Genomic DNA, 14635 nt, shown 5'->3' on the forward strand with positions numbered 1-14635 from the left:
AGGAAGACCACACATGAGGCACTCAAGCCTCGGTATTTTTATTTTTTCCAGTGGGAACAATCAAATGTACCTTTATGTTTGTTAAGGGGATGAGACAGAATTATGGATGCAAAGTAACAAGAATAAGGCCTGAGACATATTAGATTACTGTAAATAAAATAATGCATGTACATCACCATTGCCCAGTACATATTTAAACATGCTGGCTCTCTCCTTTCTACTTAAGAAGCCTTTAAAATAATTCATATGTGAAAAAGTGACAAGTGTAGAAATGGAAAGGAGAGGTATAATCCACTGGCTGCCATGAAAAAAAAAAACTGTCTTGGAAATAATACAATGTTTAAACAAGGAAAGAACAGTAGAGTATATTCTGATCTATTCATTTGTAGACTATTACAATATATTTAAAATCATGATTTTAAAAAGCATGCAATTGCATGGAATGAGAAAGATTGGAATAAAAGCACTTTATGTAATGTGTGATCTCAGCTCTGTGAAATGTATTTTAGAAAAGGAAAAATGATATTCCATTAAATATTTCAATTTATTAAAGTACACTTTTAAAAGGCATGGGGTGAAAAATTGCTGAGGTGTTGAAATGGGGGACTGAATGAGAGGAAGAATCAAAGACAAGTTCAATCGGTTCTCTATATTACTTGGCTCTATGGCTGTTTACACACTACATTTGCTTCTTATGCTATGTATAGATCTTAGTTCAAACTGTTTTTTTCTGTGTTCACAGACTACTCTATCTGGCCCAAAAGAGTGCCTGGACATGCACAGGGAGTCCATTAACCCTCTCATAACTGATGGCTCCATAGTGATGAATAAACACCAAACTTTAAGCAAACATTATGAGTCACTAACTTTGGTTCACTATTTAAGAGCTTTATGGAGCTTACTCTCTACATGCAGATAACTAAATGAAGTGAAAACTGAATACTACTAAAAGGCACTACTTTAATCCTACCTTAAAGAGACACATGATGAAGCTATGTGGAGTGCATACCTTAGAAATACCTTGACCCTGAAGACTGTGTAAAAAAGAATTAATGAAGAGTTGATGTCTAATATCATGTCCTCTGATCATCTAATTTTGTATTCTGAAGTACTGCTTCCTGTAGGAAATTGGAACTGAACCAACTGATACGTTTTCTAATTAATTTGTCCTTTTAAAGTGTGATGACAACAGTGAAGGCTTTTGGCTTAATGCTGCCTCTGAAGGGCTATTAAAAAGAAGGTCAATGGCAGTCGTAAGTTGTGCCTCGGCAGAAAGTTGTAAGTGCAATATTTCTAGAGGAAGTGTTTTCAGAGTTGGCTAGAGGAAGATAAACAGTTTTGCTGATCTTGACTGAAGTACTATTTGTTTTACATTGAAAGTAACAATAGATTTGGATTAGATAGGATACATTTAACTTTTCAGGCCTAATGAAAACAAATAATAAAGATAGGTTTCCCAGATCTACCTCTGCAACATAAACACCTTGAGGAATTACCTGAGTTGGGGATAATGAGGTGACCCCCAAGGGAGTTGAAGGTGCCAAACGCAGTGCAGGAGGGGTCTGTCTGCCGTGCTAGACTCTGATTCTTCAGGTTGAGGGCCTCATTCTCCAACAAGGATTGGGTCATCTGAGGGGACAGTTTTGATGCAAACTCAGAGAGATCATCTTGGGGCGTGACAGCACCTGAGGTATTGTACACTTTGATCTTCAGGTTAGGCAGTGGATCCAGAATTGGAGAGTTGGTCATTGGGATTTTGTCTGAGACATCATGCAAGGCATAAACAGGTCCCCTGTACATGGCCGCGGCTGATGTGAGGTCTGGGGGTACTGCCAGGAGATCTGAGTCAGAAAGAGAAAGGACGCCCATTTGCATTCTTCATTCAGACAACTTATATTAGTCAGACTCTCCCTGACACTTGCTGAGCCAATAGCAAAGCAATTCAACAAATATTAGAGATGGACAGACACTAGGGTTCTACTGAAAATGGCAATTAGATAGCTGGAATCTGTTTAATTATTGGCTACAAATAAATAGACAAGTTCATTCTATATTTTGCCTTGAAGATTACTCATTGTTTCTATGGTACTTAGCTAACTCAACAGACTGAATCTGCAGACACTTGTGATCCTCACTACGTGACTAGGTAGTAGTCATCTATACGGGATTTGGGTTCATCTGTAGACCACTATATTCAGACCAATACAAGATGCCTTGTTAACAGGAGAAGAAAAAGGGAATGTAAGAAATCTATCAACCAATCTTTGTACTCTTCTCAAATAAAACTTTAAAAGTATGACAGAGAAACCTGTTAAAAAAGGGAAAAAAAGAGATCTGTGCACCTTGTCAACTCTAATGAGTTATATGAAGAAATTAACATAATCAACAAAACAAATGAAAATCTTTGTCTTCATGGAGCTTATATTTCAGCTAATGTAGTTTTATTGATTTTGAGACATATAGGGAGGCTGCTTACATGCTTAAATCCACGTATGAAATGCAATGTCAACCGACCTTGTCTTGCTGCCTTGATGTTCACAGGCTGAAAGCCTCCATTGAGTGCAGAAGAGTCAATAATATCAGACTCAAAGTCACGATGATTCTTCCTATACACAAAGAGGGCCACAACTACAGAAATGGCCAGGCAGACTATCACAGCTATCACAATGCCAACATACAGAGCAACATCATCTGAATCAGGAGCAGCTAAAGGGGAGAATGAAACATGGAATTCGGTGGTTAGAGAAACTTCTCACAGTACATGTATGTATTGCTATAATTTTTTTCAGACAGTTATTGCCTTTTTTATAGGTTAATTTCAAATCTATTTCAAAAGCTATTTAAAACAACTGTGGCCTTTCAATGGAAAATTATCTTGCATTTTTTTCCTTTCTCACTCTGCATCATTCACTCACTATCTTAAATTGGGCAACATAACACACCATTTACTACAAGGCATAAAAGGAAACTGGAGCTAAAACCATCCCAACCCATAGGAAAAAGAAAAAAAAAAAAAACTTTATTACTAATTTCAGGTGGAGAAGTTTGGAAGGCAGCTTTGAATTCACTGATAGTTCTTTAAAAACAAACATAAACACTCTGTTAGAAACATCTGGCATTTACTGAATCTGTATATTTATTGCACCAGAATATTTTTCTAAGTATCATTCCCAGTCACAAAATTACTTTCCACAGCACTCTTCTCATTTCGCCCTAAATCAGTGAAGGGGTGGGTGGGAACGATGGAAGGCAAGGCAAGGCAAACACTGGGAGCAGACATGCTGGGTTTGCAAGGTATACTTTCAGAAGACCCAGGTCTGGGGAGCAGAGGCTAATGCTGATAACTCCAGGCTTTTGCTACAGATTCAGTATTACCTCGGAGAACACTGAGCTTCTCACGGGTTCTTGTCAGAGATTTACATGTGAGCCACTCATTACTGGAATAAAATATAGCTCTATGCTGTACTGAGTAAGATAACGGCCTGGTTCAGTGATCAGAAAGGTCAGACTACCCCCAAAAGGCAATTAGGCATTCGATTAACACGGTGTGAGGTCAGCTGGGAGGTCTGTCTCTGGGTAGAGCAAGAAAAAAATTCCTATAAATGTTGTATGTTGCCTTAGTGGCACAGAACACGCTCTGATCCAATGGCAAATGGTGATAAAAGTTGATAATTCAACCAACAAAAGTAAAGCTTTCCTGAATCCTTTAGACATCTTTAAGTCTCTATTATTTTTAGTTTTCTGTGACTCACAAAAATGACCAGCAAGATTAACCAGAACTGTGTGCTCACTGTGAAAGGTGATTAAACTGGTGCTTCAGATGGTCAAGAAAAGCCTTTTTATGTTGAACTTTATACAAGGGCATTTTTATTTTGCAGGAAGAGAATTTTCAGGTTTGCAGGTCTCTTGGCCTCCTAAAGTCAAGGAACTACTCCTCTCTCCTAAGACTCACAGTCACATGGTTTACATGGTGAAATGACTTGTCTTATGCCATGTATCTGTAACACACTGACAGTAAAATAGCATTCCCTATGGGAAATCACTCCATTTCTTTCAGGATTTTGTTTAAATGTACTATATGTGAAAGAATTTGTATTCTTTTTAAATAATTGTCTTTACCAAAGTTTCTAGATTCTCTGCTCAAGCATCAATCAAGTTGATGCTGGCAGATCTTTTCAGGAAACCAGTGATGTACCAAACCCTCAGGCACTGTGAGCACTGCTTTCAGAGTACTGATTTCATTTTGCTGCTGGGTTCCATGTGAGGCCCTACCGCAGTGCTCTGAACTCTGGTCAGAATACTGTATCTAAAACCTTAATGTTTTGCTTTACCAGGCTGTAATTACTTATTCAACATGCATGATCTCTAACTCAATGGATCTGCATTTTTTCAACTCTTTACTTTCTAGCATTTGAAACCTGCCCTTTATTTAGATCCACATATTTCATGATATGTTTTGCCAGCTACTGGGACTTAAGCTTTGAATGTTAGACTGATAGATTTTAAAGCTGGCAGAGACTTGAAATGACCCTTTCTTCTTTTCAGCAGTGAAAATCTAATTTGTTTTTCATGTTGGAATATATTAGGCGCCGCTTTCCTGTGTGCACATCTGTGATCCAAGGGAAGGTAAACTTGAACTGGGGGCAATAACGTTAAATGATTATTCAGCAACATAAAAACCAAACATCAAACTTACAAGAAAATCCATATTCATTCTGGGTTCTCTGCTCAGTTGAAATAGGATAAATGAAACCTTGAAAAAGAAACAAAAAATGAAACAAAAATGGGAACAAAATCAAATTAATGAGGGAAACAAAATGAGAAGCATGAAAAATGGCTTAAATAAAATAAAAGAAGAAACCTGGGTCCTTTAAAATTCTGGTTCAGTACAGAATTATGATTTTGCATCTCCTGTCTGCTCTGGAGCCTCACTAAGAATTAATAAGGAGGCAGATTGAATTTCAGAGCAAAAACTGGTCTCGACTCACTAACTTTGGAGTGCTTCAAGTCTTTCTTTTATTGAGCATAAACTCTAATGGATCTAATTTATTTCAGACATCAAGGGTCATTAGCATAAGGAAAATCTTTTTTCCTTATCCCTGCCATATGCCTTAATTCCCAGGACATACTCAGTAAGGCTCTAAACAGTTTTTTTCTTTTTTTTTTCCTTTTATTTAATCATAACAGCTTGCTTTCAGTCTAATAGAACTAAAGAAGGCCTGTCGTCATTGGTCAAAGGTTAAATACCCATTTACTGAGCTGAGCAGACCAACTCTCCTCCTTCCATCTCAAGTCTACTTTTTGGACTTCCAGTTGTTGGCCCTCCATCTAATAGGAATCCAATAGGTTTTGCCCAGGGGCTGAGCAGTTTGTCAATGCAATGGAAACTGGATGCTTTTTATTTGAAATCATTAAAAAATCAATAGAGCCTAGAGATTATAAGGGTGTTTATTTTAGGGCTTCAGAGGAATAGTGTAAATTGGGAAAAATAAAAACCTCATCCTAATAGTGAATGCAGAGATAAACAATAGCAGTTTTCCTTTTTTTTCTTTTTAGTGTAATCCAAGGTAGGAAACTGATGATGATGATGATTGATGATGATAATAAATAATAGCAATAATGTGAAGTAGAAGACTGTGGGGAAATATTTCTTAAATGGGGAACATGAAACTTTTTGAAATGAAAATCTATGGAAAAGTTTAAAGTGTCACATAACTAGCACCCACAGATTCCTAATATTTAATATTCTGCAACATGAATTAACCAAATAATACAGCATCATTTGAATTAATCAAATAAGGATGAATAAGAACCATGTAAATTAAGTGTTCCTAGTAATACTCAAGGGCAAAAAAATATAGAGAAACTGCAAGAATTACAATTAATTGGTTCAAAATTAAAGGTCTGTCTGTAATACTTTAACACTGAAGGTAACTTTAAATTGTGCCTCATGTAGACCTTCTGTAGTTTGCAGAACACACAGTTCTTATAAGCTATTTACTTATTTGGGGAACTAATTCAGGAGAAACATGCAGTGCTACCTTAATGAAAGAGAGCTTTGCTGTAGCACAGACAGGTTTGTTCTGAATTAATTTTTAATGCTTTATTTTAGAGCAATGATTGCAACCTCCTACTCAGTTTTATAAATATTATATTCCCTATTCCAGTTGTTGGAGTCCATGTATTAGGTTTGATTTTCATCTTTAAACACTCTGTCTGGTAATAACCTTTTTCCATTTGTATTCTGTGAACTCAATAAAAGGACATCTGGGACATATATGAGCACAGGAAAAAAGGTTATTTTTGAAACCCAAAGACTTAAGACAATATGATTCCACAGCTAGTACAGGAGACCAGATAAGTGATACCACTGTTGTAGGAGATGATTTTAAGCTGGGTGATGTCAAGAGTTTTTTTTTTGTTTTTTGCAGATGTGAGGGCCAGGAAAGAAGTATAAAATAGGATATTTGGGGATAGTTTGATGTTTACCCTGAAATTTTTGATAAGAATAGTGTGAGCCTACTGGAATAAGCAGAAGAGCCGTATCTTATAAAAAGGAGAAGCCTATCTCTGGAAAGAGAGAATGCAGTCTGAAAGTTCACCCTGTGAAGCAGCCCTAGGTTTTCCTTGGCTTTTACCTACTTCCCCTTGGCTTTTACCGAGAACCCCTGTTGTTGACAGGTAGATCAAGGAATAATAACAAGAAAATTGATAATTTCATTTTAGTTTCTACTTTCCCATGTTTAATTAGATCTGGGCCACTCAATATATACTTTTGTGCCTTGTGGCAATTTACCTCAGACTTAACATTTCCAGGCACAGAACTGGAATCCATGAATTCATTCAGTCACCTAACAAATACTCTTGACCCTATTATATGCTGGGTTCTATTCTAGGCATTGAGGTACAGTGACAGACAAGATGAGAAAAGTCCATGTGATTGGAGATAAAAGAATGACTAATTGAGGGAATCAGGGAAGAATTTCTACTGTAAGAAAATTTACACTGAAGCTTGAACAACGAGAAAGAATTGGCCAGGTAAAGATCTGTGGAGAACATGGTCCACAAAGAGGGACAGCACATACAGAAATCCTGATATATAAAGGAAATGGTTAGATGTCAGTGAGTGGGAAAAGGGCGGAGGGAGCCTCAGAGGGAAGAGCAGCAGCCAGATGTTATAGGCCTGATGGTCCACGATGAGGTGCTTCGATTTGATTCTAAATGAAATGCAAATCCTGTCATCAAACCTAATCTTGAAAAGATCACTTTGGTTTCTCTATAGATAATGGAGAGCAAAGGGAGAGAAGTGACAGGACTTTATGGATGGTTGCTATAAAATATGGCCTGGAAGATGTCTATCCATAGGTATATTGATATATTTAATGATGTGCTTGCATTTGAGGTTGTTCTAAGATAAAATAAAAAATATTAAAGTCTCAGTATTAGCTATTCCTCATAGTCGATATAGACCAATCTAGCCAAACTGCTATTTTCCTACATGGGAAATTTAAAAACAGCCAAGTAGTAAGTGTACTCATTAATGGTTCAACACCTCAACTTACTGTTACAGAAATACTGATAAAGAATATTGAAAGGCAACTCTGTAAAACTTTTTCCATCCTTTTCAAAACACTTCTGCAACTCCACAAGTAAAACATCACTTAGGAAGCTGGGTATCAGAAAAGAAGGGGATTACTGTTCTATCCCCTAAACGAAAGGAACATCGAATCACTTTCTAGAGTTTGTTTTTATACTTCTCCATCTGATCCGTCTCTCATTGAACAACAGGGAACATTTTCTTCAGCTAATGAGGTGATCCTGCTGAGAGCAGTCCTAGCAATAATGAAAAATCGCATCTCTGGTAGAACACAGTACAAAATAATTGTTTTCAGTGTCACTATCAACAGCTTGGTTCATAAGTTTAGGGATTTCAGTTAACTTTCTTCCTACTTGAAAGGCAGGTCAGTTGAAAAAGCACCTCGGCTGTTGGCCAAAGCAGTGAAACTGAGTTTTTTAGTCTCAAGGACTTCAGCTGGAATCCTGGTCCTGTCAATTTCTTAACTATGAGAGCTTGGTCAAACCCCCTCATTCCTCTAAGCCTCAGCTTCCTAATCTGTGTAAGGGACTATGAATATGCATTTCCATGTAGTTGTGGAAAGGATAAATGAGATTTATAAAGTGTTCATGCATTGTGCAAGTGCATGAAGTGGCTTCAGTCATGTCTGACTCTTTGTGACCCTATGGCCTGTAGCCTGCCAGGCTCCTCTATCCATGGGAGTCTCCAAACATGAATACTGGAGTGGGTTGCCATGCCCCTCCCCAGGGGATCTTCCCAATCCAGGCTTTAGTAGCAAGTTTCAGAAACAAATTCCCAAGACCAGAGAGCAACTTGATGCTAAAATGATTTCTCAACCAGTGGTAGTTCTACTTGTCAAGAGGGTGTCTGGAAGCAGGGTACAGGAGGTGTTTTTTGCTTGTCTTAATGATTAGGCGGTTGTTTGTTGGCATTTAGTGAGTGAGGGCCAAGGGCACTGAATGTCCTGCAATGGGAGGAACAGTCAAGTCATAGAAGAACTAACTGGAACAAAATGAACCTCCATTGACAACACCTTTCAAAACCACCTCCCATGGACAGATAGAAGGAATACAGAGCAGTAGTGGGCTGCTCTTAAATGGTTAGTGAAATGCTTCTTATGCTAGGAAGCTAGGTCATAACTACTCAAAACATTCATTCAAGAGAATATCTAGCTCAACTTTTTTTCAGAGGAGGAAAATCAGTTCCCAAAATGGGAAGTAGTATTTCAAAGTGAAGGAAAGTTTCTGACAGGCAAATCGGGTTTCTGTCCTTCTGTGAGAAATGCTGATAGCGTGCAGGTTTTGCACTGTTCAGTTTTGGTAGGCCCCATTCACAGTCCTGTTGACTGAGGATCTGGATTGCTAATATAACAATGTTCTGGTGGATGGTGGCTAAATGACTTGAGGAATGAATGACTTTTTCTTATTTTCACAAAGTCATCCTTCAGACTACAGATGGGATTTACCCATATTTTTCAGCTAATGTCCAACTGTTATATAATGAGAGCCCATGCACAAGTGTCTTAAAAAGGCAAATGAATTTTCCTCAGTTTTATATAGCAGTGAGTAATATCAAGTTATCCTTAAGTACATGGCTCATAACTGTGCAATAATAAGCCTGAACACAGCCTATTTAGTGGGTTTATAGTTGGAAAATCTTCTGGGAACAACATCAGGAACTACAGTACATAAATCTTCATTTTCCCAATCAACACCAACTGCATTGATATTTCTAGTCTTTTTAAATTTTCAAGAGATATGAATAACAGACAACAGTCAAAATGATCATGATTTTATGATTAAATTTTTAAAAGATAATACAAACTTTAAAAAATAGTATTCTAATAGAAAAGTTATCAAGCAAATAAGCCGCTGTGAGAAATGTTACAAGTTCTGAGCATCAATAGCCAGGTATACATTGCTCAAACCAAGTCTATGCCCTTACTAACTTGCAAACCCCCAGGATGTTAGAGTTAAAATAGATCATTGATTTGAATTTCTTCTTCTAACCCCTTTGTACTCAGAGACCCAGGAGTCAGAGCATAGACTGATGAAGGGACTTGTTTAACATCACAAAGTTGGTGAAACATTAAAGCCAGAGGCAGATTCCAGCTCTTAGGCTATATACCTGTCATTTTTATATGTACTGTCTGATGAATAGATTTAAATAAGAATAGACAAGGAAATAATAGAAAAGGGCTTGATATGTTCATGGCTTAATTTGCAATTCAGTTACTGAATGAAGTAATGCTAATTATTTAGACTAGAAAATACCTCTCCATTTGAAATGTTATCAGTGATGGTCATGAGCAAGTTAGAACAACAGAGATTTTCACCCTTAAAGAAAACAACATCCAAACAGTGTCTTTTGTTTAAAGTGTAGGATAAGCAAAGATATTCTCCAAACTTGGACATCTCTACTCTAAGGTAACTGGAGAGCTATGCTAGCATAATGCAGGTGTTAATGTATGATAATCACTTTGTATTTGGCATAGAACCTACCATAAATGTAAATATTTAAAAGAGAAACATTGTCTCTCTGAAAAAATGATGCCAACATTTTTGATAACAGAAAAAAAGGAATAAACATAAAAAACTGGAGGAACACTACACATAAGAAGAAAATCACATTTTAAAACAATAAAAGCTGACAACTTCTTGCTTTCTGCCTCCAAGAGACCACATGGAGAAAGGCTTATTTCAAAATTAGACAGATTTGGGTTCATATATTGTCTCTCACACTAACCTGTGGGCACTGGATGGGCTGTTTCAATTTTATGCCTCAGTTTCTTCCTTTACAGGTTAGAACTATTATTAGGGGAATGTCAGAATTTGTTTGTAAGATTATTTTCCGTACTTTTTGAGTTCTATTAAATTGAACACAGGTCAATTTTGCTTCAGTTTTGCCACATCTAACACAGTAGATTGGATTTAGAAGCAACTAATACCAGGGCCTTAAGTAGAAAGTGAATAAAATTATATCTGTAACTCCTTTAAACTAAACATATAGAAATATACACATATATGATACAGTAATTTTTACATTCTCCAAAGTTTGTGAACGATTGAGCCAGATTTAAGGAAGACATAAAAGGAAAGTATATATCAATAGATGTCTCGGAATTAACTGTTTCTTTAGATTAGTTATCAAATTTGTAGCCAAAGGGAGACAGGTAGAGTTTTAAAGGAACACCTTTAGAAGTATTCCTGCTTGCCTTCAAGGTTACTCATTATATTTCAGAATGGACCTGCATTTACAACCTTAATAAACAGATTTTATGATACAGTTAGGATTAAATAATTATTGAGATATAGTTCACAGCTCACACGGGGAACAGTATATAAGTTATGAATATGACGTAGCAATTCTAGTTTATAAAAGCATTGTGTTGTGTAAAAGTCCAAGTTTTTTAAATCATTAAGCTCTTGATCCGTTTTAGCAAATTTATCTATCTGAAGTACAACAGACCACTTCAGAAGATTTGTCCTCATTTTTACCATCCAAGCATTAGAAGAATCTCTGTTCTCCATGGATTTTACGCTCTTCTCGATCTGGTTACCTGGGTCTTTCTTTCTGCCAGTGACCTTACACTAAGCCAACATACCTGATTTCTCTCATTCCAATTTCATTTCTTCTGATGCAAATATTCTTATTAAAAACCTCAAGGACCATTCTAAATAAACATGTCCAGATTTTTTTTTTTTTTCCCTTTTAGGTTGGCTCTTATCTAGCCACCCCATCAAGACTGCACTAATGATGTCAAAGGTCAGGTCTGTCAAAGACACTCATGGTCATTTATTATAATTTACCACTCTTCTGAGGGTTTATTTATTGACAGGAGCTTAAGGAACTCCAAATAAATGAATACATAAATCCTAGGACATGACAACAAAAATTGAAAAGAACATTTGCTTATCGCTGATGTCAGTTATCTAAATTGCCGTGGTAATTTGTGCTCCAGTCTTCCCAGGACCGTCTGCCATGCTTCACTAACTGATCCACAGCCCTGTTCCTAAAGCTGACAGCCACGCCCCTCTGAAACAAATAGCAGGGAATGAACATCTCAGATGTAGAAGCCTTATCTCATGACCCACAGAAGGCGATGAATAAATATCCGAAATTCAACTAAACAGTTGAGCAAAATCAGACTCCTAAATCAGCTGCCCAAGAGTTGTCAATTGGTATTTTCCATCCGATATGCACCCTCAGAAAAAGGGTAAGTTATTAAATCCAAAGGCAGTGATAATGCAATCCATAGTAGTTAAAGACATCTGATAGAAAAAGTAATGAAAAGTCCTGAAGTAAAGAGGCTGATTCCTAGCATCCATCACCCTAGCTGGATTTTTAGGCAAAAAGAAACACTCAAAAGCACAGGCCCTGCCCCTCTGTAGTCCTGAAGAAGTCTGTGCTTTGCTGCAGTTGTGAAAGGCTGTAACTTTCTCCATCCCCTTGGAGTTTCCCTTGCATCCTTGAAGCTGAAGACCTTGCACTTGTCCTCTCACACCAATCTGTTCAGGGCGCCATAGGTTTCCATCAGGTTTCTGCGGGCTAAAGCTCCTAACCACATCCCTACTTTCAGAAGCAGGAAAATGTTTTACCAGAAAGGAAAAAAACAAAAGTAAACCACATTCATTATACCAGCGACAGCAGAGCAGTGTATTGGGCAGCCAGTCCACAGACAGAATATTTATTTGCCAGCTGGGACACTATGCATATCAAAGACTATACAAACACAGCTATGACATCAACATCTTCCAAACTACAGATAAAAGCACTCACTGTCTGACACTCACAATTATACTTTCCTATCAAACTGCTGTGTTGACAAGAATTTCACTGGATACTGACTTGCACCTTCTCAAATGCCTACCATGGTGGTTATAAACATATCGCGCTAAAGTCAAGAACAGACTATTTGCAAAGTAAATGATTTCCTCACAGTAAATACATTAAATCCCCCTGGGGTTCTGGGGGCCCTGGTATGCAGTGAGTCCACACTACAATTTACACATAGAGTTCTGCCACTTCCTCTGTATGTGAGAATTAATGGGAGAGCAGGGTGACATGTAAATTTTTTAATGAGTAGAAAGTGCTAAATTTGCAGACTGCATAACATTTTAATTTTCCAAAGTCAGGAAGTTCACTGATGCAGACACAATTCCAGGCAGTTCTTGTTTGTAAATTGCAATTTCTAATTTGTCTGCTGTGGCATAAACCTTCTTCAGCAAGAAGGAGTATTTCTAAATTCAGATGTGAACTCTCACATATCCCAGTGTGGGACTCCAATCTTCAAACAGGATTAAAAACCAAAGTCTATAGAAATAGCTGCAGCAATGTAATAATCTAATAGAGTGTATTCATAAATATATATAAAGCACCATTTCTGGATCAAGTCACATATATATTCCCTTGACTGCTATTTTCAAAAGGAAAAAGCAAGCATGGATTAAACCATTTTATGCCAAGTTGACAAAGTAGGTCTTACTACAAATCATTATAAAGGTTATAAAAGTTAAGTTATCAGGTCTAGGTTATACAACTGTGTGTAGTGTTTGTCGCTCAATCGTGTCTGACTCTTTGCGACCCCATGGACTTTAATCTGCCAGGCACTTCTGTCCATGGAATTCTCCAGGCAACAACATTGGAGTGGATAGCCATTTCCTTCTCCAGGATACAACTGTATTTCAATATAAATGGTAAATATGCTTATTGGCTCAACATTTTTGGAGACTGTCATAAGTCCCTTTTTTTTTTTTGTACCTCTTTTCTTCTGGGTCTATAGTGTTCTCTCTCTCCAGAACCATTTTATATAAATCCTGTCTCAAAACTATGTGCTAAAACCAGAAGCTACTTTCATATATATAGTCTTAGTGAAAGTCGCTCATTCGTGTCTGACTGTTTGTGACCCCATGGACTATACAGTCCATGGCATTCTCCAAGCCAGAATACTGGAGTGGGTAGTTGTTCCCTTCTCCAGGGGATCTTCCCAACCCAGGGATCGAACCCAGGTCTCTCTCATTGCAGGCGGACTCTTTACCAGCTGAGCCACAAGGGAAGCCCAAGAATAATGCAGTGGGTAGTCTATCTCTTCTCCAGCGGATCTTCCCGACCCAGGAATCAAACTGGGGTCTCCTGCATTGCAGGTGGATTCTTTACCAACTGAGCTATGAGGGGAAGCCCTTCATTTAGTCTTAGAAATAACAGAAAGACAACTAAGGGCTTCCCTAATGGCTCAGTAGGTAAAGAGTTCAGTTCATTCACTCAGTCGAGTCCAACTCTTTGCAATCCCCTGAACTGCAGCACACCAGGCTTCCCTGTCCGTCACCAACTCCCGGAATCTACCTAAACCTACGTCCATTGAGTCGGTGATGCCATCCAACCAACTCATCCTCTGTCGTCCCCTTCTCCTTCTGCCCTCAATCTTTCCCAGCATCAGGGTCTTTTCAAATGAGTCAGCTCTTCGCATCAGGTGGCCAAAGTACTGGAGTTTCAGCTTCAACATCAGACCTTCCAATGAACACCCAGGACTGATCTCCTTTAGGATGGACTGGTTGGATCTCCTTGCAGTCCAAGGGACTCTCAAGAGTCTTCTCCAACACCACAGTTCAAAAGCATCAATTCTTCGGTGCTCACCTTTCTTTACAGTCCAACTCTCACATCCATACATGACTACTGGCAAAAGCACAGCTTTGACTAGATGGGCTTTTATTGACAAAGTAATGTCTCTGCTTTTGAATATGCTATCTAGGTTGGTCATAACTTTCCTTCCAAGGAGTACGCGTCTTTTAATTTCATGGCTGCAGTCACCATCTGCAGTGATTTTGGAGCCCAGAAAAATAAAGTCTGACACTGTTTCCACTGTTTTCCCATCTATTTGCCATGAAGTGATGGGACCAGATGCCATGATCTCAGTTTTCTGAATGTTGAGTTTTAGCCAACTTTTTCACTCTCCCCTTTCACTTTCATCAAGAGGCTCTTTAGTTCCTCTTCACTTTCTGCCATAATAGTGGTGTCATCTGCATATCTGAGGTTATTGATATTTCTCCCAGCAATTTGATT

General features: G+C 37.9%; 1 protein-coding gene across 7 annotated transcripts in view; it reads right to left on the reverse strand.

The window, feature by feature from the left end:
• UNC5C (unc-5 netrin receptor C) overlaps positions 1 to 14635 on the reverse strand; it is a 429397-nt gene that overhangs the window by 49386 nt on the left and 365376 nt on the right. For 6 of the 7 annotated variants that reach the window (XM_086406586.1, XM_086406590.1, XM_086406592.1 and 3 more), the window contains 3 exons: positions 4697 to 4753; positions 2515 to 2706; positions 1497 to 1841 (listed from right to left, as the gene is read on the reverse strand). In XM_086406586.1, coding sequence (XP_086262712.1) covers positions 1497 to 1841; positions 2515 to 2706; positions 4697 to 4753 — 594 coding nt within the window. The remainder of the gene's footprint in view (positions 1 to 1496; positions 1842 to 2514; positions 2707 to 4696; positions 4754 to 14635) is intronic. The other variant, XM_086406587.1, reaches the window with a different exon arrangement.

This window comes from Bos grunniens, chromosome 6 (assembly GCF_055505025.1).
Source record: "Bos grunniens cultivar Pamir isolate PY7600 chromosome 6, Bosgru_T2T1.0, whole genome shotgun sequence".
NCBI classification, from domain to species: domain Eukaryota; kingdom Metazoa; phylum Chordata; class Mammalia; order Artiodactyla; family Bovidae; genus Bos; species Bos grunniens.